At 49.2% G+C, this 26,079-nt stretch overlaps 1 protein-coding gene across 2 annotated transcripts; it reads left to right on the top strand.

Annotated features, from left to right (window-relative positions):
* Positions 1-598: 598 nt before the first annotated feature.
* Positions 599-21,066, top strand: TXLNA (taxilin alpha). 2 transcript variants are annotated; one of them, XM_049774777.1, is made up of 12 exons: positions 599-688; positions 1,211-1,397; positions 2,833-2,913; positions 2,989-3,171; positions 6,756-6,847; positions 10,590-10,760; positions 11,722-11,916; positions 16,638-16,757; positions 16,964-17,038; positions 18,275-18,367; positions 18,609-18,704; positions 19,099-21,066. In XM_049774777.1, the coding sequence occupies exons 2-12, from the start codon at positions 1,220-1,222 to the stop codon at positions 19,423-19,425; spliced, it is 1,611 nt and encodes a 536-aa protein (XP_049630734.1). In that variant the 5' UTR covers positions 599-688; positions 1,211-1,219; the 3' UTR covers positions 19,426-21,066. The 2 variants fall into 2 exon arrangements, with proteins under 2 accessions (XP_049630734.1, XP_049630733.1); XM_049774776.1 differs by having other exon boundaries at positions 2,833-3,171.
* The last annotated feature ends 5,013 nt before the right edge of the window (positions 21,067-26,079 follow it).

The following is a 26,079-nucleotide window of genomic DNA, read 5'->3' as shown; positions in this document are numbered from 1 at the left end:
TTGTTTTGTTTTTTTATTTTATTTTATTTTGTTTTTGGGCCACACCCGGCGTTGCTCAGGGGTTACTCCTGGCTGTCTGCTCAGAAATAGCTCCTGGCAGGCACGGGGGACCCTATGGGACACCGGGATTCGAACCAACCACCTTTGGTCCTGGATCGGCTGCTTGCAAGGCAAACGCCGCTGTGCTATCTCTCCGGGCCCAGGCGCAGTTTCTGAGCACAGAGCAGGGGTAACCCCTGAGCACTTGCAGGTGTGACCCAAAAACCAAACCAAAAGTAAAGTGTGAGATTATCAAAGGCAAGCTAATAAATAAATAAATATCCCAGGTCTGTTGAGCTCGGGGCCGAGCCCAACGCCCAGCGGGCGCAGGGCCGAGGACGGCGAAAGCAGACGGGTGAGGCGGGAAAAAAGTGCAACTAAAGGCCAGCCTGGGGCAGCCGGGCCAGGCCGCGGACTTCCGGTGGCCGCTGTTCCGAGAGACGAGACGCGTCGCGTCGCGTCGCGTCGCGCCCGCCCAGCCCCGCCTCCGCGGCCGCCTCGCCTCGCTCGTCTTTCCCGGCAAGCCCCGCGCCAGCGCCGCCTCTTGATTGGCGGCGGCGGCGGCGCCTCAGCCCGCTGCAGTTCCTCGGCGTTTCCGGTGCGAGCCGGAGCGGGCGCAGGAGCCGTTTGTTCGTGCGTCGGCGCTGCGGTCAGTCCCTCAGCGGCAACTGGAGGGGGAGGGGGAGCTGCGGACCCGCGCGCTTTCGCTCGCTCATCCGGGGCAATCACGCGAGGGTCTAGGAAGGGGTGGTAAGGGATGAGAGGGAGCGGGTGGCTGGGCCGCGCCTTTGCGCATGCGCGACCTGGGCCCGCGCGTGAGTGCGCGCGCGTGAGAGAGCCCCGAGAGGCCCACGTGGGGGGGAGCGGGGAGGGCCCCGGGTCTCGCGTCCCGCGTCCCGCCACGTCAGTCTGCGCCCGGCCGGCGCGCCTCGCGGAAGGGGGTCGTGTGGCGGGCTGGTGCGGTAGCCGAAAAAAAGGCCGCTCCGTGTCCACTCGCCAGACGCCCCCCGACTGACCTGCCTCCGAGTGGGAGGAGAGGGCGTTTGTTTCCCGCGGGAAAGAAAGGCCGACCCCGTTAGCGGGGTTCCGATCCGGGCCGCTGATTGAACGTTTTCCGTCTGGAGGGGAAAAGCCGGTCGTGCGTTTCTCAAGGCTCTTGTCTGCCCCTCAGCCAGCCGCCATGAAGAACCAGGACAAAAAGAACGGAGCCGCCAAGCACTCCAACCACTCCTCCCACCCCAAAGGGCACCGCGAGCAGCCCGAAGCCGAAGCAGATCGAGGCCCCGCGAGAGCCAGCCAGGCCCCAGCTGCCGCCGACGCTGAAGCCTCCAGCCACCGGGCTCCAGGGAAGCCCGACGGTGTGTGCCGGCCCGGCCTGAGTGGGAGAAACGGGCCCAGCCACAGGCCTTCAGAAGGCAGAGATGGAGGATCAGCCCGGTGGCCTGCCCGTCTCCCCCTGCCAGCTTTCCCTTAGAAACCCAAGGAGAGATGGCTCTAGCTCTCTGATTGAAATGGAGGGGGCAAAGGAACTGTCTAGTGAGCAGTCAGTCAGTCGCTAGAGCTTAGGAGCATCTCACCCGGGGATAATGGCCCCTCGTTGCTAGCTGGGCATTGTGAGGGATGTGGCAAGGATTTAGACCCTGAGATCGAGCAGGAGGGAGTACATCTCACAAGCCCAACTCTAGCCCACGTACCCCATATGGGCCCCGAATCCACCAGGAGATCCTGATCACCGCAGGCTGTAGACCGAACATCAAAAAAGAATTCCTGGGCTCTGCTTTTATTTTCTTTGAGGGTGGGGAGGGCACACCTAGAGATGCTCAGGAGCTACTCCTAGGTTGCAGTGTCAGTGACAGTTCCTGGGCCTTATATATGCTAAATTCTCCTTCCCTCCACTGACACACTGCATAAATGTTTAACTGCTACTGCCACATCTGTATTCTGCTGAGCGCCTTATTTCCCCACCCTTGGTTTTTAGGGTCAGGGGCCATATCTATTGGTGCTTAGAACTTACACCAGGCTAGGGCCGGAGCCGTGGCGCTAGAGGAAAGGCTTTTACCTTGCAAGTGCTAGCCTAGCCCAGTTTGATACCCCGGCATCCCATATGGTCCTCCCAAGTCAGGAGTAACCCCTGAGTGTCAAACGGGTGTGACCCCCCAAAATTCAAAGAACTTATTCCAGGCTTTGAGCTCAGACATATTTTCTGGCAGAAGTTTGTAGATCATACATAGTGCTGGGGATCAAATCAAGTTGGACATGTGAAGACAAACATCCTACCTACTGTACTGTTATTACTCCAGCCCTTTTTCTTGAGGGGCCCATACCTGGGAGTGCTAGAGGGGGAACGCTTACTCTGGGATTGAACCCGAGTTCAGTCTTAGTGCAAAGCATGAGCCTCAACCTTAATTTTTGTTTGGGTCCACACCTGGCAGTACTCTGGACTTATTCCTGGCTCTTTTGACTACTACCTCACTATCAATAGATATGGCCAGGAGGTAGTCGGGAAGTTATTTTAAACGGTAGGCACAGGCTTCACGTGTAATTGGCCCTGGGTTCAATCCCAGACACCAAGAGAATTGGGTGTATGTGTATGATTTAAATGAGAACAGCTTAAAGAAATTGGGCAGGGGTGTGGCTCTGTGATTTAGCTTGTGCCTCGCCAGGGTTCTATCCCTGGCACCACGAAGGAAATGTGAGGCGACATTTAACCCAAACCAGTATGTTTGGGTCAGAAAAATTTCACCCAGCGGTTTAGCCCATCTTAATCCTCTACCTTTTGTTCTCTGCTATAAGGAGCCCAAGTCAAAGCTGCCCAGGCCGGAGCCCTCCGTGATGTTTCTGAAGAACTGAGCCGCCAGCTGGAAGACATCCTGAGTACGTATTGTATAGACAACAATCAGGGGGGCCCAGGTGAGGATGGGGCACATGGTGAACCCACTGAACCTGAAGATGCAGAGAAGTCCCGGACCTATGCCTCAAGGAATGGAGAACCCGAGTCAGAGACCCCGGTCATCAATGGTGAGAAGGAGCCCTCCAAGGGGGAGGCAGGCACAGAAGAGATCCGGGCAAATGATGAGGCTGGAGACCGTGATCACCGAAGACCACAGGAGAAAAAGAAAGCCAAGGGCCTGGGTAAGCAGATAGCAGCTGTTGCAACTGGTTAGGGAGGGAGGTTAGATCTTGGATTTATTGGGTAAATCTATTCTTGCATAATTTAGAGGAAATTTTACTTCCCAAATAGGGGAAGTATTTAAAACAGAGCCAAGGATCTGGCCTTGGGACATCACTGAGCACTAGACCACTAGTTCTGTTTTATGAGGCCCTGAGTTCTGTTCCTGCACCACATCATCCTTCAAGCACTGTTAGGAACAAGCACTAAGCAGAGCCAAGAACAGCCCCTGTGTGTGAACCAAAAAAACTAAAATAAAATAAATCTAGGGTTCCGGGCTGGCGAGGTGGCACTAGAAGTAATTTGTTCCTTGCAAGTGCTAGCCAAGGAAGTACTGTGGTTTGATCCCCCGGCGTCCCATATGGTCCCCACAAGCCAGGGGCAATTTCTGAGTGCTTAGCCAGCAGTAACCCCTGAGAATCAAACGGTGTGGCCCCCCAAAAGAACAACAAAAAAAAAATCTAGGGTTATGAGACCTTAGTATAAATGCATATACATGGGCCCGGAGAGATAGCACAGCGGCGTTTGCCTTGCAAGCAGCCGATCCAGGACCAAAGGTGGTTGGTTCGAATCCCGGTGTCCCATATGGTCCCCCGTGCCTGCCAGGAGCTATTTCTGAGCGACAGTCAGGAGTAACCCCTGAGCACCACCGGGTGTGGCCCAAAATTAAAAAAAAAAATGCATGTACATGTGCTCTCACTTGCTCCATAGAAGCAAATGAGAATTGAAAAATCACCCTCTCTGAAATAAGGAGAGAAATTCTTGATGGGCTTCTATATCAGCAACTATGAATTCTGTTCTGCTGTGTGACTTTCGGTAAGACTCTTTGTTCTCTGGTCTTTTGTTTCTACTTTTTTCTTATAAATGAATTAAGACTAGGGGCCAGAGCAGTAGTGGAGCAGGTGGGGTGTTTGACTTGCACGTGGCCAATCCGGGTTCCATCCCTGTATTCCATGTTGTTCTCTGAGCACCACTAGGAGTAATCCCTGAGCAATGCTCGGTGTGCCCCCCCCCAAAAAAAAACAAAACAAAACAAAAACAGAGAGAGAGGTAGATTTAGACTAGGCTGAGATTGACAACTCAGATAATCCCTAGGGTTTCCATGAGGACCAAGAGAAGGGAGAGGACCTCCTTATTCAAAGCTTGAGAATCACTAGTTCTGGCAAGTTGATAACACAAGCAAAGTATAAACAGCCGTCCTTTGAAGAGGATGCATGATTTGAGTTGGTTTTGAGCCTTGGGACTTCTCTCAGCTCAGAACTTTTGCTGCACTAAGGATCAAGTATAGGTCTCCTTCATGCAAATCTTTCACTCCATTCAATCTCTGGCCTCATATTTTTTGTTTAGGGAGATCCAGAAGTCTACAGTTACATGAAATCTCCAGATGTTTTTGTTTTATAGGAGCACACCTGGCTGTGGTCAGGAATTATTCCTAGTAGTACTCAGGGGTCCGCCTTATGCAGGGCTAGAATCTTTGTTAGCTGTGAGCAAAACAAGTGTTTTATTTCTGTTCTATTATGAGCCTCATCTCTAAATTTTTTGGGGGACACACCAGGCATTGCTCAGGGCTTCTGGCTTTGTGCTCAGAGATCTCCTAATGGGATTTAGGAGACCGTATAGGGTGCCAGACATAAAAACCAGTTTGCATGCAAGGCAAGCTCTACCTGCTATACTATTTGTCTAGCCCCTGAGAGAAGCCATCTGTGGATTGAATTTGGCCTGTTTATCAACTATTTACAGTTGCTCATTGATCTCTTTGTCTGTTATATTGTCACTTCAGGAACCTTGTTCTGACTTGTGAACATCCAGGTGATGGGCACAAACAGTGGGAAGGAAATCACTGGGGGATGGGAATAATGTGTATAAAAGAAAACCCAAGTTAAGTGACATCATGGCCATGTCACTTACCCTTTTTTTTTTTTTTTTGGTTTTTGGGCTATACTCAGTGACGCTCAGGGGTTACTCCTGGCTATATACTCAGAAATTGCCCCTGGCTTGGGGGACCATATGGGATGCCAGGGGATCAAACCGTGGTCTGTCCTAAGCTAGCATGCGCAAGGCAGGCGCCTTATGCCCTGCGCCACAACTCTAGCCCGTCTTATCCTAATTTAAGGGAGGATTTTGTTGTCATTTAGTCTTAGGACCAAATATTAAACGGTATGTTCAGTTTATTTTTTTGTTTGTTTTTGGGCCACACCCAGTGTGACTCAAGGGTTAGTATTGCTCCTGGCTTGGAATACCAAATGGGACGCCAGGGGAACGAACTGTGGTCCGTCCTATGTCAGCCATGTGCAAGGCAAACGCCCTACCCAAGCCCACTGCTCAAGTCCATGTTTAGTTTCCTATTTACCATTTGTCTTTCTTTTTTTTTTTTTTTTTGGTTTTTTTTGGTTTTTGGGCCACACCCGGTAACGCTCAGGGGTTACTCCTGGCTATGTGCTCAGAAGTTGCTCCTGGCTTGGGGGACCATATGGGACACCGATCGAACCGCGGTCCGTCCAAGGCTAGCGCTGGCAAGGCAGGCACCTTACCTTTAGCGCCACCGCCCGGCCCCACCATTTGTCTTTCTAACCTGTCTAATCGTTCTATGGAGACCTATTCCTTTCCCTTCTTTCCCAGAGGCGTTGCTTGCATGGACACTGTAGCCCAGAGCTAACAAGTGGGACAGTTTTCCACCTATGAGTAAAATGGCAGGTTCTTATTCCCCTGCACAAAGACTCACCAAGGAGTTCACGGCAGTTTAGTCACTTAAGAAAACCTTCATGAGGGCCTGGAGAGATAGCACAGCGGCTTTTGCCTTGCAAGCAGCCGATCCAGGACCAAAGGTGGTTGGTTCGAATCCCGGTGTCCCATATGGTCCCCCGTGCCTGCCAGGAGCTATTTCTGAGTAGACAGCCAGGAGAGACCCCTGAGCACTGCCGGGTGTGGCCCAAAAAAACAAAAAATAAAAAATAAAAAGATAAAACCTTCATGAGTCCAGCTACTTAACTAAGGTAGTACTAGGGTTAATGCATTTGCCTTGCATGTTGCTGGCTTAGTTCAATCCCCAGTACCACAATGCTCTCCTCAGCACTACTGGGTGTGTCATATGTATATCAACATCATCATAATAAATGCCTTCATTGGGGCTGGAGAGATAGCTTGGAGGTAAGGCGTTTGCCTTGCATGCAGAAGGTAGGTGGTTCGAATCCCGGCATCCTCTATGGTCCCCCGAGCCTGCCAGGAGCGACTTCTGAGCATAGAGCCAGCTCACCCCTGAGCTCTGCCGGGTGTGAGCCAAAAACCAAAAATAAAATAAAAATAAATAAATGCCTTCATTGAGCTTGTCCTCTGAGGTGGCTGCTAGAGATAGTACCGGGACCATAGTGATAGGCAGAATTGACTTGGCCCCAACCCTTTGGCAGCACACAGCCTAGTTTACAGGAAGCAGCCAAATCATCAAGTAGTACACATGAGAGGGGAGAATTGCCTCAGGCCGAAATGTAGACCCAGAAGTGGGGAGAACATTGAGAAGTGAGTACTTTACTTTTTCCCTTCTGCCTTATAGGGAAGGAGATCACATTGCTGATGCAGACATTGAACACCCTGAGTACTCCAGAGGAGAAGCTGGCAGCTCTATGCAAGAAGTATGCTGAACTGGTCAGTTCTTCACTTTCTACGTGGCTTGGAGTTTAAGGGGGTAGAAACAGCTGCATAAATACCTGTAAAATCTCTCAGCCTTTCCCAGTTTGTCTAATTGCAAATTAGATTCCAGTTGGCATTTTCAGCACTTAATAGAAAGAGAGAAACTTCTGTTTAAATGGCAGATCCAGATCCCTTTACTCCTAACTCCTGGCCCAAGTCATGACTCTTTTCCTCTCAATCCCATGCATCTCCCCAAAATAAGGGAAGTACACAGTGCTTTCCTCACATCTACATCACAGATTGTCTCCTGATCCCAGACTGTAGTCAGATTTTCTCAGTTGTTTAAAAATGGAGATTCGGGTTCAAGAAGATTACTTGAAGGGCTAGAGTACATGTTTTGCATGCAGGTTCACTCCCTAGTAGCACATGATTATCTCCCAGGCACTTTCGAGGGAATGACCCTGAGTAGTTCTAGGTGTGGCCAAAAAGATCATTATAATAGTAAATTTGGACCAGAGAGAGAACAGTGGCTAATGCATTTGCCTTGCATGGTGTACCTGAATTCAGTCCCTGGGACCACATATGGTCCCTCAAGAACTGCTGAGAGTGGGGCCCAGAGAGATAGCACAGCAGCATTTGCCTTGCAAGCAGCCGATCCAGGACCAAAGGTGGTTGGTTCGAATCCCAGTGTCCCATATGGTCCCCCGTGCCTGCCAGGTGCTATTTCTGAGCAGACAGCCAAAAGTAACCCCTGAGCACCGCCGGGTGTGGCCCAAAAACCAAAAAAAAAAAAAAAGAACTGCTGAGAGTAATCCCTGAGCAAGATGGGTATGACCCAAAAACTAAAATAAGAAATAGACTTTTTCCTTGCTTTATTTTTGTTTTAAGGTCACACCTAGTGATGGTCAAGGGAAACTCTTTTTTTTTTTTTTTAAGTACTATGTTCTTTTCTTTGTTTTATTTTTGGGTCACACCTGGCAGCACTCAGGGGTTACTCCTGGCTCTGTGCTCAGAAATCGCTTCTGGCAGGCACAGGGAACCATATGGGATGCTGGATTTGAACCACCGTCTGCCTTGGATCTGCTGTGTGCAAGGCAAATGCCTTACCACTGTGCTATCTCTCCGGCCCCCAAGGGTAACTCTTGACTCTGCACTCAAGAATTATTTCTGGGGGCCAGAGTGGTAGCACAGTGAGTAGGGTGTTTGTCTGGCAATTGGCCAGCCCAGGTTCAATTCCAGGTATTCCATATGGTTTCATTTATATACATTCCAACTAATAAAGTTGGAACAGCTGGAGTAGAGTCTGGGAAAGGCCCCAAAGAAAGATTTTTATTATTTGGGTTTTTTTTGGGCCACACCCGTTTGATGCTCAGGGGTTACTCCTGGCTAAACACTCAGAAATTGCCCCTGGCTTGGGGAAACCATATGGGACGCCGGGGGATGGAACCGTGGTCCTTCCTTGGCTAGCGCTTGCAAGGCAGACACCTTACCTCTAGCGCCACCTCGCTGGCCCCCCAAAGTAAGATTTTAAACTAGAAAATAATACACAGAATAGAGTGGCACAGGCACTAGACCGGGAGTGATTTCTTTTGGGGTGGAGGATGGGCCACACCCAGCGGCGCTTATAGGATACTCCTGGATCTGTACTCAGAAATTCTGCCCCCGGCAGGCTCATGGGACCATATAGAATGCCGGGGATCAAACCCAGGTCCATCCCAGGTTGGCTGCGTACAAGACAAACACCTTACCCGCTGTGCTATCGCTCTGACCCCACTGATGATTATGAGTGCAGAGCTAGAAGTAATCCCTGGAACGAAGTGATAGCACAGCAGTAGGGCGTTTGCCTTGCACTCACCCAATACAGGACAGACAGTGGTTTGAATCCCGACACCCGTATTGTCCCCCAGGAGCGACTTCTGAGTGCAGAGCCAGGAATAACCCCTGAGTTGCCACTAGGTGTGGCCCAAAGACAATGTAAAAATAATATTCTTGGGACTGGAGAGATAGCACAGCAGTATGGCATTTGCTTTGCATGCAGAAGGATGGTGGTTCGAATCCCAGCATCCCATATGGTCCCCTGTGCCTGCCAGGAGTAACCCCTTAGCACTGCCAGGTGTGACCCAAAAATAAAAAGAAAAAAAAAATTATTCTTGGTGGTTCTTGAGGGACTATATAGGATGCTAGGGATCCACCCGATTGACCACACTCAAGACAAGTGCTGGAGCCGGAGAGATAGCATGGAGGTAAGGCATTTGCCTTGCATGCAGAAGGACGGTGCTTCGAGTCCGGCATCCCATATGGTCCCCCATGCCTGCCAGAGCAATTTCTGAGCGTAGAGCCAGGAGTAACCCCTGAGCACTGCCAGGTGTGACCCAAAAAACAAACAGACAAAAAAAGACTAGTGCCTATCCAATCTTTATAGCCTTTCAACTGTTTACTTTTATAAATAATAATACTATCTATGTAAACAGCAAAATACTAAGACTATTAAACTATTAGTTTTGCCTAGCTCTTTACTCAAGTCCCCTGGCAGTGCTCTGGGGACTATGTGTTGTGGCAGGGATTAAACTGGAGTCATGGCCACCACAGCCCCATGCAAGACTACCCTTACTTTTTCCAGTTTGACTAGTTTGTTTTGTGTGTGTGTGTATACGAAGAAAACTTTAATTGTAAAATTGCTGTTGCATTCCTACTGTACATTGAGCTCATAAAAGAGAAGAGGAACTGGATAGGATAGGGTGTGATCTTTGTAGGTGAAGGACACTGAAGCCAGACTCAGAATTATCTGTTAATAATAAAAAAGGCCAGGTGTTCATAACAAAGCAAAAGGAAAGTCTAGGATACCTGGAGGAGTTCAAGTGGTGGAGCACATTCTTAGCACGGGCACAGCTCTGACTTCTGTCCCTGGCACCTCCTGCCCTCCTCAGTTACCACCATGTGGCTCTGGACATTCCTGTGTACCAAACTGATAATGCTTATTCTGCTGGGAGTAGCCCCAGGTTCCCAAATACTGCTAGTGGTGACCTGTAACAAAATATAAGGGGGGGGGGGGATATAGTTCAGTAGGTAAGGTTTTTTGCCTTGCACATGACCGACGTGGGTTTGATCCCCATTGACCATATGGACCCAAGCCTGCTAGGAATGATTGAACCAGAGTAAGCCTTAAGCACCAACGGTGTGGCCCAAAACCAACAAGAGATTGGCTAACTGGTGGTGAAATCTGGTAGCAATGGATTGGCCAGGAGTGTGCTAAGTACAAGGAGGGGTAGCAAGTCTTTTGTCTGAGATTATGAATGTCTGGAAAGTCTTAATAACTTTCTGGGATTAGAACTGGAGAGAATTGGGATCCTCCAACTGTGTGATGAGCTCCGGCACTGTTTCTGAGTTTCTATCTCTGTGTCTTTGGGTGGGACCCTCAGGGTTATTGAACAAAGCAAGGAGAGGAAGTGTGGGGCCAGAGAAATAATAGAGGTTAATGTGTTTGCCTGCCTTCAACTGACCCCAGTTTAATTCCCCCACACCACTCATCTCCTGAGCACTACCAGTAGTCCGTCCTAAGCATACCTGTAGGAGTACTGGGTGTGGCCCCCAATAAAGTGGGGTTGAGTGTTTAAAGGCACCCACAGTCTGGCCAAAGCTGTTATACTGGAATCAGGATCAACCTGACACCTGGAGCAGGGTGTCAAGACATCTCAGTATGAAACATACCCTCGGGCTAAACCCCACCCAAAGGCTTACTGGCTCTCCTGGTCTCCAGCTGGAAGAGCACCGGAACTCACAGAAACAGATGAAGCTCCTGCAGAAGAAGCAGAGCCAGCTGGTGCAGGAGAAGGACCACCTGCGTGGGGAACACAGCAAGGCCATCCTGGCCCGCAGCAAGCTGGAGAGCTTGTGCCGAGAGCTGCAGCGACACAACCGTTCTCTCAAGGTAGACTTGATGGTACTTCTCTTGCGCATCCACCCCTAATCAGGGTGCACTCTGAGTTTCTGATTTTCAGTGGGATTCCCACACTTAAAAGTAACTGGAGTGGGGGTCCCCGCAGGGTGATAGTATAATAGGTAAGGCACTTGCTTGCACTTAGCAAACCGAAGTTTGATCCCTGACATCCCATATGGTCCCCTTCAGGCTGCCAGGAATGATTCCTAAATACAGAGTCTGTAATCCCTGAGCACTGCAGGTGAATCCCAAAACAAAAAAAATTTTAGCTTTGAGCAGTGCCCGAGAAATAGGATAAGGAGTAAGGTGCTTGCCTTGTGTGCAGTTGACCTGGGTTTGATACGCAGTGCCCTAAACATCACTGTTTATGCCCCAAAAAGTAACTCAGGAGCCTGGAAGATATTTCAGTTGTTTATAGTTGGAATTGTATGCTTTGAATGCAGAAAGCATGTATTTAATCCCCAAAACCCTTGCATCACACACTCACCCAAGTATTTTGTCCCACCCCACCCTAACACATGTCGCCCAAAATTCAGGACCAGAAAAATAGTCCAGGTCCCCTCCTTTTATTTATTTATTTATTTTTTTTTGCCACAACCAGCAATGTTCAGGGTTTTCTTTTGGCTCTATGCTTAGAGATCACTTCTGGTGGTCTCAAGGGACCTAATGGATGCCAGAGATAGAGCCCCAGTTGGCTGCATGCAAGGCAAATATCCCTACTTGCTATACTTTCTTTCTGGCTCCTTCCTGCATTCTAGGCAGATTCTCACTTGATGTCATATGATACAGAGGGGTTTTAGAGACCATTATGCAGCATATTGGTATCTGGTTATTGCCTACTTTGAGAGCAGGGATGGCTACTGGTTGATGTAAGCCCTGGACTGGCTGGGGATATTTTGAGGTTGGCTGGGGAACACTGGCTGATGTAACTGGGGCTGACTTTTTTGCCCAGGAAGAAGGGGTGCAGCGAGCCCGGGAGGAGGAGGAGAAACGCAAGGAAGTGACCTCACACTTCCAGGTGACACTGAATGACATCCAGCTACAGATGGAACAACACAACGAGCGCAATTCCAAGCTGCGCCAGGAAAACATGGAGTTAGCTGAGAGGCTCAAGAAGCTAATCGAACAGTATGAGCTTCGGGAAGAGGTTTGTGTCAGGGCCAGCCAGAATGTCTAGGGGATGGCATTAGTCAGGATGGGAGGCTTTAGGCTATAGAAACCAGCTCTGGTACATGCTTGTCACACTTCATTCCCTCCTTCTTCTTAGGGAATATAATGATGGTCCTCATAGAACTAAGGCAAATGGGACTGGAGAGTTCATAGTGCAATGGATAAAGCATAGAATAAAGAGATAGTACAGCAGTTAATGCCTTGCATACAGCCAACCCAGAATAAATCTCTGACATTCCATATGGTTCTCCAAGTCCTGCCAAGAATGATACTGAGTGCAGCCAGAAGAAACCCCAGGTGTGGCACCATACAACAAACAAAACAAGAACTGAGGTGAAGAAGAAATATATCTAGAATAGGGGCCCGGAGAGATAGCGTGGAGGTAAGCCATTTGCCTCACATGCAGAAGGACTGTGGTTCAAATCTTGGCACCCCATATAGTCCCCCAAGCCTGCCAGTAGTGATTTCTGAGTGTAGAGCCAGGAGTGACCCCTGAACGTTACCGGGTGTGACCCAAAAACCAAAAAAAAAAAAAAAAAAAAGAATATAGAATAGAAGGGCTACAGTATCTTATCTGGGCTCTCTTCTGGGGTTAGGACCAAGTTTTATTTATTTTTATTCAGTTTGGCTTTTGGGCCACACCTTGTCACGCTCAGGAGTTACTCCTGGCTATTCGATCAGAAATCGCTCCTGGCTTGGTAACGATATGGGATGCCCAAACCGTGGTCCGTCCTAGGTCAACCGCATGCAAGGCAAATGCCTTACCTGCTGGCTTGGTAACGATATGGGATGCCCAAACCGTGGTCCGTCCTAGGTCAACCGCATGCAAGGCAAATGCCTTACCTGCTGTGCCACTGCTCCGGCACCAGGACCAAGTTTTAAAATGGAAATTTGTCCAATTACAATTTGAGTAGGCCCTGCTAGGATGCTAACATGTTATGTGTGCATCCTAGCAGGGCCTACTCAGATTGTAATTCCCCATATAGTAGCATAGGCCAAGTTTGTCTTAACACTTTTTTTAGCCATAGCCAGTGGTGTTCAGGGGTCACTCTTGCTCTGCACTTAGGAATATCATTCCTGGTAGGCTCCAGGGACCATATGAGATCATGGGGAATCCAACCTAGGTTGGCTTTCATGCAAGGCAAATGACATTCCTACATTATTATCTCTTCAGCCCCTTTTCTGTCACCTATGGCATTTGGTTGGTTTGGGGCTTTTGTTCGTTTTTTTTTTTGGGGGGGGGGGTCACACCGGGCAGTGCTCAGGGGTTGTTACTCCTGGCTCCACACTCAGAAATCGCTCCTAGCAGGCTCAGGGCACCATAAGAGATGCCAGGATTCGAACCAATGACCTGCATGGAAGGCTTACCTCCATGCTATCTCTCCGCCCCTGTTTGTTGTTTTTGTTTGTTTGTTTGTTTTTTGTAGTTGTTGGGTTTTTTGTTTGTTGTTTAGGGTTTTATTTTGGGGGTGGGGTGGGGGTTTTGTTTGGGGGCCATACTCTACAGTGGTATATCTGCTTACTCCTGCCTCCATGCTTGAACTGATGTTAGCCACCCACATGCAAGGCAAGTGTTCTCTACCTGCTTGCTATACTATGTCTCCAGCCTGGTAGTTGCCATTTTCAGGGTATTTTAGGGGCCAGAGAGGGTATTTTTTTTTTTTGTTTGTTTTGTTTTTGGTTTTTGGGCCACACCCGGCGGTGCTCAGGGGTTACTCCTGGCTGTCTGTTCAGAAATAGCTTCTGGCAGGCACGGGGGACCATATGGGACACCGGGATTCAAACCAACCACCTTAGGTCCTGGATCGGCTGCTTGCAAGGCAAACACCGCTGTGCTATCTCTCCGGGCCCAGAGAGGGTATTTTAGAACTTTGGTTTTCAAGAGATGAGCTAGACCTTTTGATCACTGCTGATTTTGGGATGTCCTTTGGTTCTTGGTCATTCCACTTCCCCTACCACCTGAAAATTGGCATTGCTACCCTGGCTGGCACTAACTGCTCCTACTCCCTCTCTTGGGTTTCCTACACATCTCTTACTTGGCTATTTAAGGCCTGTTGCCATGTGAAAAGGGAGACTAATAGTTGCTTCTTATACTGGGAAGGTCCCTGCTTCTTGGTTCATAGTCCAACCATAGTTGTGTGTGCAGGGACCAAAGGGACTTCCTTCAACAGCACTCTTGATTTCCCATGTGCAGTTCTCAGAAGCAAGATTGCTGTGATAGATTTGGTTTGAGAGGAGGAGGAAACTTGTTTTGTTATTCTTCAGCACTGAGAACCATGAAGGTTCTCCTAAGCCCTGATGGAGGATATTCGCCCCTTCTCTCTACTTCCTCCAACCAGAACTGCTCTGGTGCTACTTGAGGAAATACAAGTCTGTCAGGCTCTACTGTTGCTTTTTAGTCACTTCTTCATATTCAGACCAGGGTGCTTCTATACTGCCCACTCTGATCTCCAGACTTTAAATCACAAGTGATTGAAATTAATCTTATACCACATTAAACTACCTCCAGTTTACTTTCCCTTCCACACCCAAACCTTCAGGAAATTCCTGACATTCCTTTTTCAGTTAATGTTGAATTTGAAGTAGCATCTGAGTCCAGTACTTGCTGTTCCTCTGGCCCAGGTTCAAGGGCTCCTCCCATCAGTCCTTGGAAGCATCTTTACCTCTCGACATGGAGAATTTCTGCCAACTGAGCTAAACTGTCGGCCTAGGAGAGGGGTTAGTTTTGCCCCTTCTTTTTTTTTTTTTTTTTTTTTTTTTGGTTTTTGGGCCACACCCGGTGACGCTCAGGGGTTACTCCTGGCTATGCGCTCAGAAGTTGCTCCTGGCTTGGGGGACCATATGGGACACCGGGGGATCGAACCGCGGTCCGTCCAAGGCTAGCGCAGGGAAGGCAGGCACCTTACCTTTAGCGCCACCGCCCGGCCCCCAGTTTTGCCCCTTCTATAAGATTATTGAGCTACAAAATGAGAATTATCAGCCATTGGAGTTATCTCTTAGGGCTGAATAGTTGAGGTTTTATTGTTTGGCAGGGGGTGACTTTAAAGAGGTAGAGCGAGCCGCAGAGATAGCATGGAGGTAAGGCATTTACCTTTCATGCAGAAGGTCATTGGTTCGAATCCCAGCGTCCCATATGGTCCTCCGTGCCTGCCAGGAGCAATTTCTGAGTACGGAGCCAGAAAAACCCCTGAGCACTGCCGGGTGTGACCCAAAAACCACAAAAAAAAAAAAGAAAAAAGAGGTAGAGGGAGTTTTGAACCGCACCTCACTGCTCAGGGCTTATTCCTAACTATGCTTCGGGCTTGCTCCTGACTGCTCAGGTCATTCCTGGTGGTACCTAAGTGTGTGGTGCCAGGGATTGAACTAGGTTTTTTGGTCACACCTCCAGACCTCGGGTTACTCCTAGCTCTACGCTCAGAAATCACTCCTGGCAGACTTGGGGGACCATATGGAATGCCAGGATTTGAACCACCGTCCTTCTGCATGCAAGGCAAACACCTTGTCTCCATGCTATCTCCCCAGCCCCTGAACTAGGTTTTTTTTTTTTTTTTTTTTTTTTTTTTTTTTTTTTTTTTTTTGGTGTTTGGGCCACAGCCAGCGGTGCTCAGGGGTTTTTCCTGGCTGTCTGCTCAGAAATAGCTCCTGGCAGGCATGGGGGACCATTGAACTAGGGTTTTTTTTGTTGTGTGTGTGTGTGTGTGTGTGTGTGTGTGTGTGTGTGTGTGTGTGTGTGTGTGTGTGTGTGTGTGTGTGTGTGTGTGTGTGTGTGTGTGTGTGTGTGTGGTTTTTGGGTCACACCCAGCAGTGCTCAGGGATTATTCCTGGCTCCAGGCTCAGAAATTGCTCCTGGCAGGCACGGGGGACCATATGGGATGCCGGGATTCGAACCAATGACCTCCTGCATGAAAGGCAAACGCCTTACCTCCATGCTATCTCTCCGGCCCGAACTAGGGTTTTTTTGTGATCATCAAGGATGTTCCTGGTGGCCTCAGGAGACCTTGTTTGATGCTGGGGTTCAAACCTAGGTCAGCGATATGCAAGGCTTATGCTCTGACCACCTCATACTCTTTATGAGTTTTTGTTTGTTTGTTTGTTTGTTTGTTTTGGTTTTTCATTTTTCGGCCACACCTGGTGACCAGTGACGCTCAGGGGTTACTCCTGGCTATGCACTCAGAAATTGCTCCCTGCTTTTAGGACCAAATGGGACGCTGGGGAATTGAACTGCAGTCTGTCCTATGCTAGGGCGCCTGACGCCTAACTGCTTGCGCCACTACTCTGGCCCCGTGTTTTGAGGCAACACCCAGCGTCGCTTGGGTTAATCCTAGCTCTGTACTCAGAAATCGCTCTTGGCAGTCTCAGGGGACCATAAGGGATGCCAGAATCTAACTGGGTCCCTCCCGGGTTGGCCACATGCAAGGCAAATGCCCTACCACTGTGCTATCTTTCCAGCCCCACTCTAAATGATTTAAATTCCTGGTGGCTAGCTGATTTTATCTGTAAACTAACCCTTGTTCTCTCCCATTACTGACTCAGTTGAGAGCAGTAGGATGAGGTTGGCAAGTCATCCTGGCAGGAACCTTTTAAAGGCCCAGCAGCTCCTAGATCCTTGTAAGAAGGCCCTGGTGCAGCCAAGGCCTCCATGGTGAAAGAGGAGTGGATCTCTTGATGGGTGACCCCTACCACCATACTTTTCCACAGCACATCGACAAAGTCTTCAAACACAAGGACCTACAGCAGCAGCTTGTGGATGCTAAACTCCAGCAGGCACAGGAGATGCTGAAGGAGGCAGAGGAGAGGCACCAACGGGAAAAAGATTTTGTGAGGCTCACTCCGGGATGTGGGCGTGGGGACTCTGGGAGGAAGGGGGCAGGGAAAAGATTGCTGTCTGGCCAGACCAGGGCACTGCTTCCTCAGACACAAGTCTGAGAGAAGCCTCAGTGGATTCTTGTGCTCATGGCTTGAAATAAGCCAGGCACAGCCCCTTGGGGGCTTCTGACAGAGTCGGGGTCCTATCTTGAAAATAGCTCCTCAAAGAAGCAGTGGAGTCCCAGAGGATGTGTGAGCTGATGAAGCAGCAGGAGACCCACTTGAAGCAGCAGGTGAGACCCTGTGTAGCCTAGCCCGGGGCCCCTCCTGGGAGGGAAATGGGACCCTCGTTCTAGGACCACCTTGACTGACTGCTGTGTGACCTTGCTGAGCCTTTGTTTTCTCTGGACCCGCCCAGCACCTCACCTGTGTGGTGGTGACCAGGTGGCTAGGTGAGCTTGGAGGACTTCTTCCTTGTTGGAAGTATTGAGCTGCTTATGAGGAAGTGGGGACAGAACAGGTGTTTTCATTTTTGTTTTTTGGGAGATTTAGATATGTCTGTTTTGGGGCTACACCAGCAGTGCTATTGATCAAATCCAGGGTTCTTGCTCACAAAGTGCATAGTTCAGCCCTTTGAGCTTTTGCTCAAGTTCAAGAATGTGTGTGTTTAATCACGTAAGTTGCATTTAATTCCAGGAGAAATGTTTTTGTTTTTGTTCTGGGGAGGGTCACATCTGACAGCGCTCAGAGTGTACTTCTGACTCTAAGCTCAGAAATTATGGGGCCTCAGGCCGTAGCGGTGGCGCAGTGGTAAGGCGTTTGCCTTGCACGTGGCTGACTTAGGATGGACCAGCTTGATCCCCTGGCATTCCATATAGATCCACTAAGCCAGGAGCGATTTCTGATCGCATTGACAGGAGTAATTCGTGAGAGTCACAGGATATGGCCCAAAAAGAAAGAAATTATTCCTTGCTGACTGGGGACTATATAGGATGCCAGAGATCAATCCCAGGTCGGCTGCATGTAAGACAAACGCCCTACCCACTGTACTATCACACTGGCTCTATCAGATGAAAAGGTTTTTTGTTTTTATTTTTGGGTCACACCCGGCAGTGCTCAAGGGTTACTCCTGGCTCTGTGCTCAGAAATCACCCCTGGCAGGCTTGGGGGACTACATAGGATGCCGGGATTCTAACCTCCGTCCGTCTTGTTTTGGTCACATGCAAGGCAAACGCCTTACCACTGTACTATCGCTCCGGCCCTCAGATGAAGTTATAAAACAATATAAAGGCATACTAAGCTATCCCAGATTTTGCTTCCTGAACTTAACATTTTAAATTACATTTCAAATGCATAGTTTGTTTTTTCACTGTCAGATTTATTTATTCCTCTACATAGTTTCTTTGTTTTATAGAGAAATGATTTCTTAGCATTGCTGGGTCTAAGGTCAAGGTTGGTTCTGAGTGTAGTGACCAAATGTGCTTTTTAGAGAAGCTCAATCTCAATTCCTGGCCTTCTTTCTTACACAGCTTGCCCTGTACACAGAGAAGTTTGAGGAATTCCAGAACACTCTCTCCAAAAGCAGTGAGGTGTTCACCACTTTCAAACAGGAGATGGAAAAGGTAATTAGTGTTTATGTGAACATTATGCTTGCTTGGCCCTTCTTAGGCACCTCCTGAGCTGTTACTCATCATGAGTAGGTGCCAATAGTGGGTCTGCAAGGAGAGATTACATCCTTCCCTGTTCTGAGTGATATTTAACCTCAGGTGGCACAGAGGCTCTTACTGTACCATGATACCTTATTCCCTTGAGAACAGATGCATAGCAGGAACCCTGACCATTTTCTTCTATCTCTTAACCCAGATGACTAAGAAGATCAAGAAGCTGGAGAAAGAAACCACCATGTACCGGTCTCGGTGGGAGAGCAGCAACAAAGCACTGCTAGAGATGGCCGAGGAGGTAAGTGCTTGCATGTAGTTGGGCCAGGTCAGCTCATGCATTTTATCAGTCTATGATGCTGCTACTGGGGTATAATTGGGGTTCACCTGCCAGCTATCTCCCTGGAGCTTGTTGATAGACATGTTGGCAAGTGAAGGAATAAATAGGAGTAGCTTGTGGGCCAACAACAAGCCAGATGATTGTTTTTTGTGCTATAGGGACATCTTCTAGGTTTCCATCCTTTTGACAGGAAACCATAAGCCATGGTGTGTTCTCTGTATCCCGGTTGTCCTTAAAATAAACCAGGGCCAGACTCTTTCCTGGTATGGCCAGTTTGTTCTTCATGTGGTGGGAAGTGGGGAAGACAGGGGAGAACAGCAGGATAAAGCACTGAAAACCTCATTTCTCTCTCTAGAAAACACTTCGGGACAAAGAACTAGAGGGCCTGCAAGTGAAAATACAACGGTTGGAGAAGCTCTGCCGGGCACTGCAGACAGAACGCAATGACCTGAACAAGAGGGTACAGGACTTGAGTGCAGGAGGCCCAAGCCCCCTCACAGATGACAGCCCTGAGCAAAGGCTAGAGGCTGCCAATGCCTCCAAGGAGCAGGGTGGCGAAGGGCCTGAAGCCCAAGTACCCAGCTCCCCAAGAGCCTCAGAAGCTCCTTGCTGCCACGGAGCACCCAGCACAGAAGTATCTGGGCATGTAAGGCCTCAAGAGTCCACCTCCACCACCTCCTAGGGAGCCTGGCCTGGGTATATGCTGGGAAGGGAGCAAGCTGCCCAGCCAGGCCTGGTCCACCACCAAGCTCCCTCTGCTGCTTAGTGCAGCCCTGGGGTCAGGCACTTTAATCTGGCTGCTGTCTGACACCTTGCAGTTCTGGATATTCTGAGTCAGTTTTATATACCTATGGCATAGGTGCAAGGTCACGCACATTCTTACCTGTGTCAAATGGGCTGACATTGGAAATGGGATGTGTACAGATGAGGTCAGTGGCTCTTCTGTGAGCTAATGTGTCTCAAAGTGGAGCTGCCTCAATGAGCTGCTGGACAAGCGGCAAGCTTTTCCCTGCCTGGTTTGAGACTTCTTCCTTGTCTTTCAGGGCTCATGACAAATGACACCCCCAGGCCTTGACAGTGAGTGGGGCTTGGGCAATTCTAGCTCTCCCAAGCTGCTCTGGAAGCTCCTTTGCTTCTCTTGACCTAGAAATGGGATTCCCAAATAGCCTTAGCAGGGGCTTAGAAGCAGTATTGAAACTGCCCTCCTGCTTTGGACTAGGCCCTGGAGGTTTCTCTGTGGGATGATGTGCTGGGAGGGAGCCCCCAGGCACCACGTCCCTTGCCCTTTGGTAGTGCCAGGACCAGGCCAATGATGCTTCTCAGTAGCCTTATCATTCACAGGTGCCTCTAGCCTGCACAATGATTGACAAGAGATCACCCAAAGGCTTCTTCCGGACGGGTTCTTTGTTCAGTTTGTTCATTCCTTTGTTTTTGCACATGATAGTGTTTGTGTTGCAGATCTTCTGAGGAAGGAGGAAGGGTGCTGTAGCATGGTGCCTGGCTTTTTGGCTTCCAGTGCCCCACATCCCACCTAGCACTTTGCCTTGCTGGTACCAAGGTTTTCTGTCAGCCTGATTGTAAGGGAAAGAAAAGAGTTTCTGGTGGCTTTGCTCAGTCCCTTCACCACTGTCTCCAGGCAGTGTTTGCTGTGCAGGCCTGGTCTTCCCTTGGCTTTATGAGTCTGTACTCTGCATGCACCCATGTGCACTCCTTGTGATTTTTCTTGGTTCTGTTGTTGCCTGTAGTCAGGCTGTGATATGTCCTTTTGTCATCCCCCTTTCTGTATAAGCAAGAATGAGATGTGAGCCAGAGAGAAAATCAAGAAGCAGATAAGGTGCTTGCACATGTCACAGGGCTCACTCCATTTAAGTCCTCGGTGCCATATTATGTTATTCAGTGCTGAGTGAGGTCCAAGCCAGCCCCCTCCCCAAGGAGAAATGAGAACTAACATGTGATTGAGCTCTAGAAAGTTACAGAATGGCTGCAGATAGTGTGTGTCTGTCCTCCATTTTATTCCCTATCAACACCTCTTTGCTGCTCTGACTGTTCTGCTGTGGCAAACTGGCCAGGATGTTTGCTCTTAATATTGTGCTGGTTGGTATGGAGAAGTTCTCTGGAAGAAATATCCTATATTAAGGAGCAGGGCTCTGTGGGATTTGTGATACAGCACCCCTATCTTCAGCTGAGTCACACTTCATGCAGCTCAGGGAGCCATAGATCAAGATGGCGGGGAAGGCTGATGTACCTCCTGGAAGCTACTTTATTGCCTGACGGGCCCTTTCATTTCACACAGCCCTAAACTTCAATCCCTCAAAGAAGTAGGTTAGTGAAAATTAAAAATTCCCAAATTGTATTTCAGCTTAGACCAGAGATGACGAATGAACAGCACACACTGATTCCCCTGATCATCCACTTAGTATTGACCCCTTCCCTGAGGTCTGTCCCATGGGCAGATCAGCCCCTATCCCCTCTGCTGGTGAGTAGGGACTGCTGTGCCATTCTGCCTAGCTGAGATCCTGCTTTCTTGTCCAGCAGTCAGAGTTTTTCCTGGCACCTTCTCTGTCCCTGAATTATTTGGATCTGGATGTATGCCTCTTGCCTCCTGCCCCAGTCAAGCAAGGCAGTTGTGCCAGGTTGGGGTATGCAGGAACTGCTAAGCCCCTACGGTTTTACAGGGCTACAGAAGCACAAGGCAGCAGCAGGAGCTTTTTGGTTGCTTCCCGGTGAAGAGCAGGAGATCCTCAGCACCATTGAATTGCTCACGTAGCTACCTCTTTAAAGCCCAGGGGGAAGGTGGAGGTCTGTTGTAGCCCTATGTGGCTTAGGAAGTACAACTGCTCTGTATATGACATTAGCCCTGGAAAGATCTAGTGACAGCAAGCAAGGTGGTCTCACTGGACTTCCCAGATCAGTGCTTACACCCCAGATTGGGGGAAATGAGAAGTCTTTCTTTCCAGTTCCAGACATAACTGTACTTTGTCTGGCTCCTGATGGGCACCCCGTTCTTCCTCTTCCTCCCCAGTGAAGAAATCTTTTCCACTTTCAGCCACACTGCTGGTGTTTCTGCTTTCCAAAGTCAGCCCGGGCCCTCCCAGGAGCCTGGGCAGAGGCAGGCATGGTGGCCTGTTGCTGGTCGAGCAAAGGCCAGTGCCTTCCCCTTGCACATGACCTCACGTTAGGACCAAGCGCTGTGTTGGTTTCTTAGATTGTTAGCTTTTCCAGACTCCCGGGACCAGCCCAAGCCCAAGTGTATTTAGGGTGGCCCCGCCCAGAGCTCTGGGCCCACAGCTCAGCAGCACTTTTTCTTGATTTTCCATGAGGGTTTTGGACCTTGGGCAGAGCTCAGGCACTTTCTGTAAGATACATTGTCTCTTAAGGTGGCTCTTTCCCCTCCCACCTCTGTCCCAGGGACCTGGAGCTGCCCTGCTGAACTGATTCTCGAGCTGCTGTTCCAGCGCTCCCATCTTGCACAGCTTAGAGGTGGTCTCCCCTGGGACAGCTGGGTACCTGCCCGGGAGAGGGGCGCTGCCTTTTTTCCCTGTTACTGCTTACCTTTGGGCCCAGAGGTTGCCTGCATTTATTGGAAGCTGTGCTAATGGCTTTTTTTTTTTTTTTTTTGGTTGGAGGGGGGGGCATTTCTCCTTTTGGTATTCACAACAGCCAGGGACATGATTTTGATGTATTTTAAACCATATTAAATAAAGTCTGTTGCCTTAGTTATTTCTCCTGATTCACAAGTGATTTGGTCCTTTCTGATTCCTTGATTCCAAAACTGCCTCAAAACAGCTCTGCCCAGGGCCGGAGAGATAGTACAGCAGTAAGGCATTTGCCTTAGATGCAGAAGGATGGTGGTTCAAATCCTGGCATTCCCATATGGTCCCCCGAGCCTGCCAGGAGCGATTTCTGAGCATAGAGCCTGGAGTAACCCCTGAGCGCTGCCAGGTCTGACCCAAAAACCAAAGAAGAAAAAACAGCTCTGCCCACCTGGCTCAGTATCCGATATGCGATTCACCTGTGCTGCCTGTGCAGAAGGTAACAGGAATTGTGGAACTCACAGAGACTGCTCCTCCAACAGATGGGCACCCCGTTCTTCCTCTTCCTCCCCAGTGAAGAAATCTTTTCCACCTTCAGCCACACTGCTGGTGTTTCTGCTTTCAAAAGTCAGCCCGGGCCCTTCCAGGAGCCTGGGCAGAGGCAGGCATGGTGGCCATGCCTGATTCCCATCTCCTCTATGCTTGATGCTTCATGAGGAGAAAGTTGTTTTGGGATGTTTTGGTTTTTTTTTCTGGGAGGCTGCACCCAGCAGAATTCATTAGCTACTTTAGTTTAAAAAATGAGTGTTTGGGGGTTGTTCCTGCAGTGTTGGGCCAAATGATGCCAGAAATCAAGCCTAGGCCTTCTCTTCCAGCCATGAGCCTCTTTATCTTTTGACTTTTTTTTTTTTTTGGTGGTACCAGAAATGGAATTCCTTCAAATGTGCAAAGCATACATCCTACAACTGAGCCCTCAGAAGGTACAGAGGTTAAAATACTTGCCTTGTAAATGACCCTGGTAAAGTCTCTGAACACTGTCAGGAGTGATACTTGATCACCTTCAAGTGATTCTTCCTAAAAAGTACTTTTAATTTATTTATTTGATTTTGGATCCTTAGCCAGCAGTAAATCAGGACTACTCTGATTCAGTGATCAGGGTAATTTCAGTGCTAAAGATTGAATCTGGCTTTCTGGCATACAAGGTATATGCTTAACCCCTTGACACCCCAGAAAGAACCCCAGCAGTACTCAGGAACTTAACTAAACTCAATTGTTCCCAGAGGTGCTGGAGACTTGACTGTCCAGTGCCAAGGGTCAAACTAAGGTTAGCCACAAAGACTGTGCCTACTGCCTCTGACACTGCCACAACCACAAAGTATTTTAAATATAGAAAAAGGGGGGGGGTCAGGACCGGAAAGATAGCATGTAGGTAAAGGCGTTTGCTTTGCATGCAGAAGGACGGTGGTTCAAATCCTGGCATCCCATATGATCCCCCAAGCCTGCAAGGAGCAGTTTCTGAGCGTAGAGCCATGAGTAACCCCTGAGCACTGCCGGGTGTGACTCAAAAAAAAAAAAAAAGAAAAGAAAAGAAAAAGGGGGGGCCTGGAGAGATAGCACAGTGGCGTTTGTCTTGCAAGCAGCCGATCCAGGACCAGAGGTGGTTGGTTCGAATCCCCGTGTCCCATATGGTCCCCCGTGCCTGCCAGGAGCTATTTCTGAGCAGACAGCCAGGAGTAACCCCTGAGCACTGCCGGGTGTGGCCCAAAAACCAAAAAAAGAAAAAGGGGAGTCAACTATGTGGTTTAGCAGTGAAGACTTGCGAAGCCGTAGGTTTGATTTCCAGCATCATGTAAAAATAGATAAAAATTGGTGGGACCCAAATGTGCAGGGGTAAAGATTTGGGAGACATGAGACTGTCAGAAAGAAGAATTATGCAGGTTCAATGGTGGAGGGGAAGGTAAGGCAGATCAGAAAGCACGGTGGGGCCCACCAAGACAGGTGGGTGCACCCTGTCAACTCTGCTATTGGCTGCATCTTCCCAATGGCCCATCACTTTCCCAGGGAAAACCACAGCCTCAGCATGCATATATATTTGTGCTCTTTGGGCTGGAGAGAGCTCAAAGGACTAGACCCTGACACCACAGAGTCTTCCAGGCACCATTGTGGGCCACCGAGCTCTCAGGTTTGACCCCAGAGCCAGAGAAATCACCCTCTGTATGTGTGCCTTGGTGATTAGGTCATGTTCTTTTTTTTTTTTTTTTTTTTTTTTTTTGGCTTTTGGGCCACACCCGGCATTGCTCAGTGGTTACTCCTGGCTGTCTGCTCAGAAATAGCTCCTGGCAGGCACGGGGGACCATATGGGACATCGGGATTTGAACCGACCACCTTAGGAGAAGAGACTGGCTTCTTCCCCCACACCTTGTCACCTCTTTTAATCCAGAAGTCAATGAGGCTCCTACATTAGGCACCTGCATAGCTGGGACCTGCATGGGACTAGCATAAAGAATGTGGACCCAGTAAATAACATAGCCAACCAAAGTTGTCTAACCCAAGCTCCTCCTCAGAACACCTTCAGAGTCCTCAGATGTTTTTTGAGCCACATTGGTTCTAGTTAAAGAGTTTAGAGGACTCTTCCAAGAGTGATACCTCTAAGGGGCTGAGAATAATATGACCTAGGTGTGGGTGTACCTATTTAAGACCCTAGACCCACCCTTTTCTGGGAGGGGTCTTGGGAACTGGATAATAGGTGTAACTTTACCTGCGAGCCCCTCCCATTCCTGGGAGGGGTCTGGGAAATGTTAGATAAGGCGGAACCAAGGGGATTCGGGACTCTTTGGCTCTTGGCCCTTTCTGCCCTGCTGGGCGCTCTGAGGAAGATGGCTGAAAGGAGTTTAGATGCAGGGCCAAGAATAACTAGTGCTTAAAAGGTTATGAGATAGGCCACACACATGTGGTGAATAGGGTATGAATAAAGTTAATGCTTCCTGAAGCCTGCCTGTGAGTGAGTCTTGATTACGCCGATTACCTGGGCCTGGAATCCGCCAGCTGGATGGGGGATGAAGCCACGTGGCTGGGGCCTAAGCACAAAGGCCTCCATCCATCGCCATCCAGCCCCATCGTTAACTATTTAATGCAACACTAGGAATGTACCTTAACACCCATTATTCTAGGGGAGCTCCATTACCCCTCCAGTAGCACAGGCATGCAAGGAAGGATTTGTACTCTGGACACTTCGGGTGCTGGAGATACCCAGGGGTGTGCTGTACTGGATCTCATAGAAGCAGGACCTCCTGCCCCTGGGAGGGAAGGTATGGAGCAGACATTTGACACTGTGGGCAGCCTGGCTAACGCTTAGTCACTCTCCTGTTGCCCAAGATGCAGAAACAGAACTGGGAGCTTCCAGTGCTTCTACTTCTTTCTGGTGGGTGGGGCAGTTGCCTCCAGGGGTTCGAGTCTGAGCAGATGCTCCCTGCACCTCACAACCTAATTAGGATAAGAGAGGGAACTGGATGGGCTTTGTTCTCATCTGTCCTTGCAGAACACAGGGGAGCTGGACATGAACAGGGTGGCAAGTTGTCCTCAGCTACTGTGTGGGCAGGAGCAAATAGTAGAGCAAGAAGGGGGTTTTTCTTGCACACAGCCAGCTTGAGTTCAATCCTTGGCATCTCACATAGTTCCCTGAGCACTACCAGGATTGATCCCTGAAAAAAGAGCCAGGAATAAACCCTAATAACTGCCCTCACATTTTCCTAAGTTTGTTCAATAAAAACTACTTCGTGGGAGCCAGAGTGATAACACAGTTT

Source organism: Suncus etruscus, chromosome 6 (genome assembly GCF_024139225.1).
Source record: "Suncus etruscus isolate mSunEtr1 chromosome 6, mSunEtr1.pri.cur, whole genome shotgun sequence".
In the NCBI taxonomy this organism is placed as follows: domain Eukaryota; kingdom Metazoa; phylum Chordata; class Mammalia; order Eulipotyphla; family Soricidae; genus Suncus; species Suncus etruscus.
This window is presented reverse-complemented; position numbering and strand designations above follow the sequence as displayed.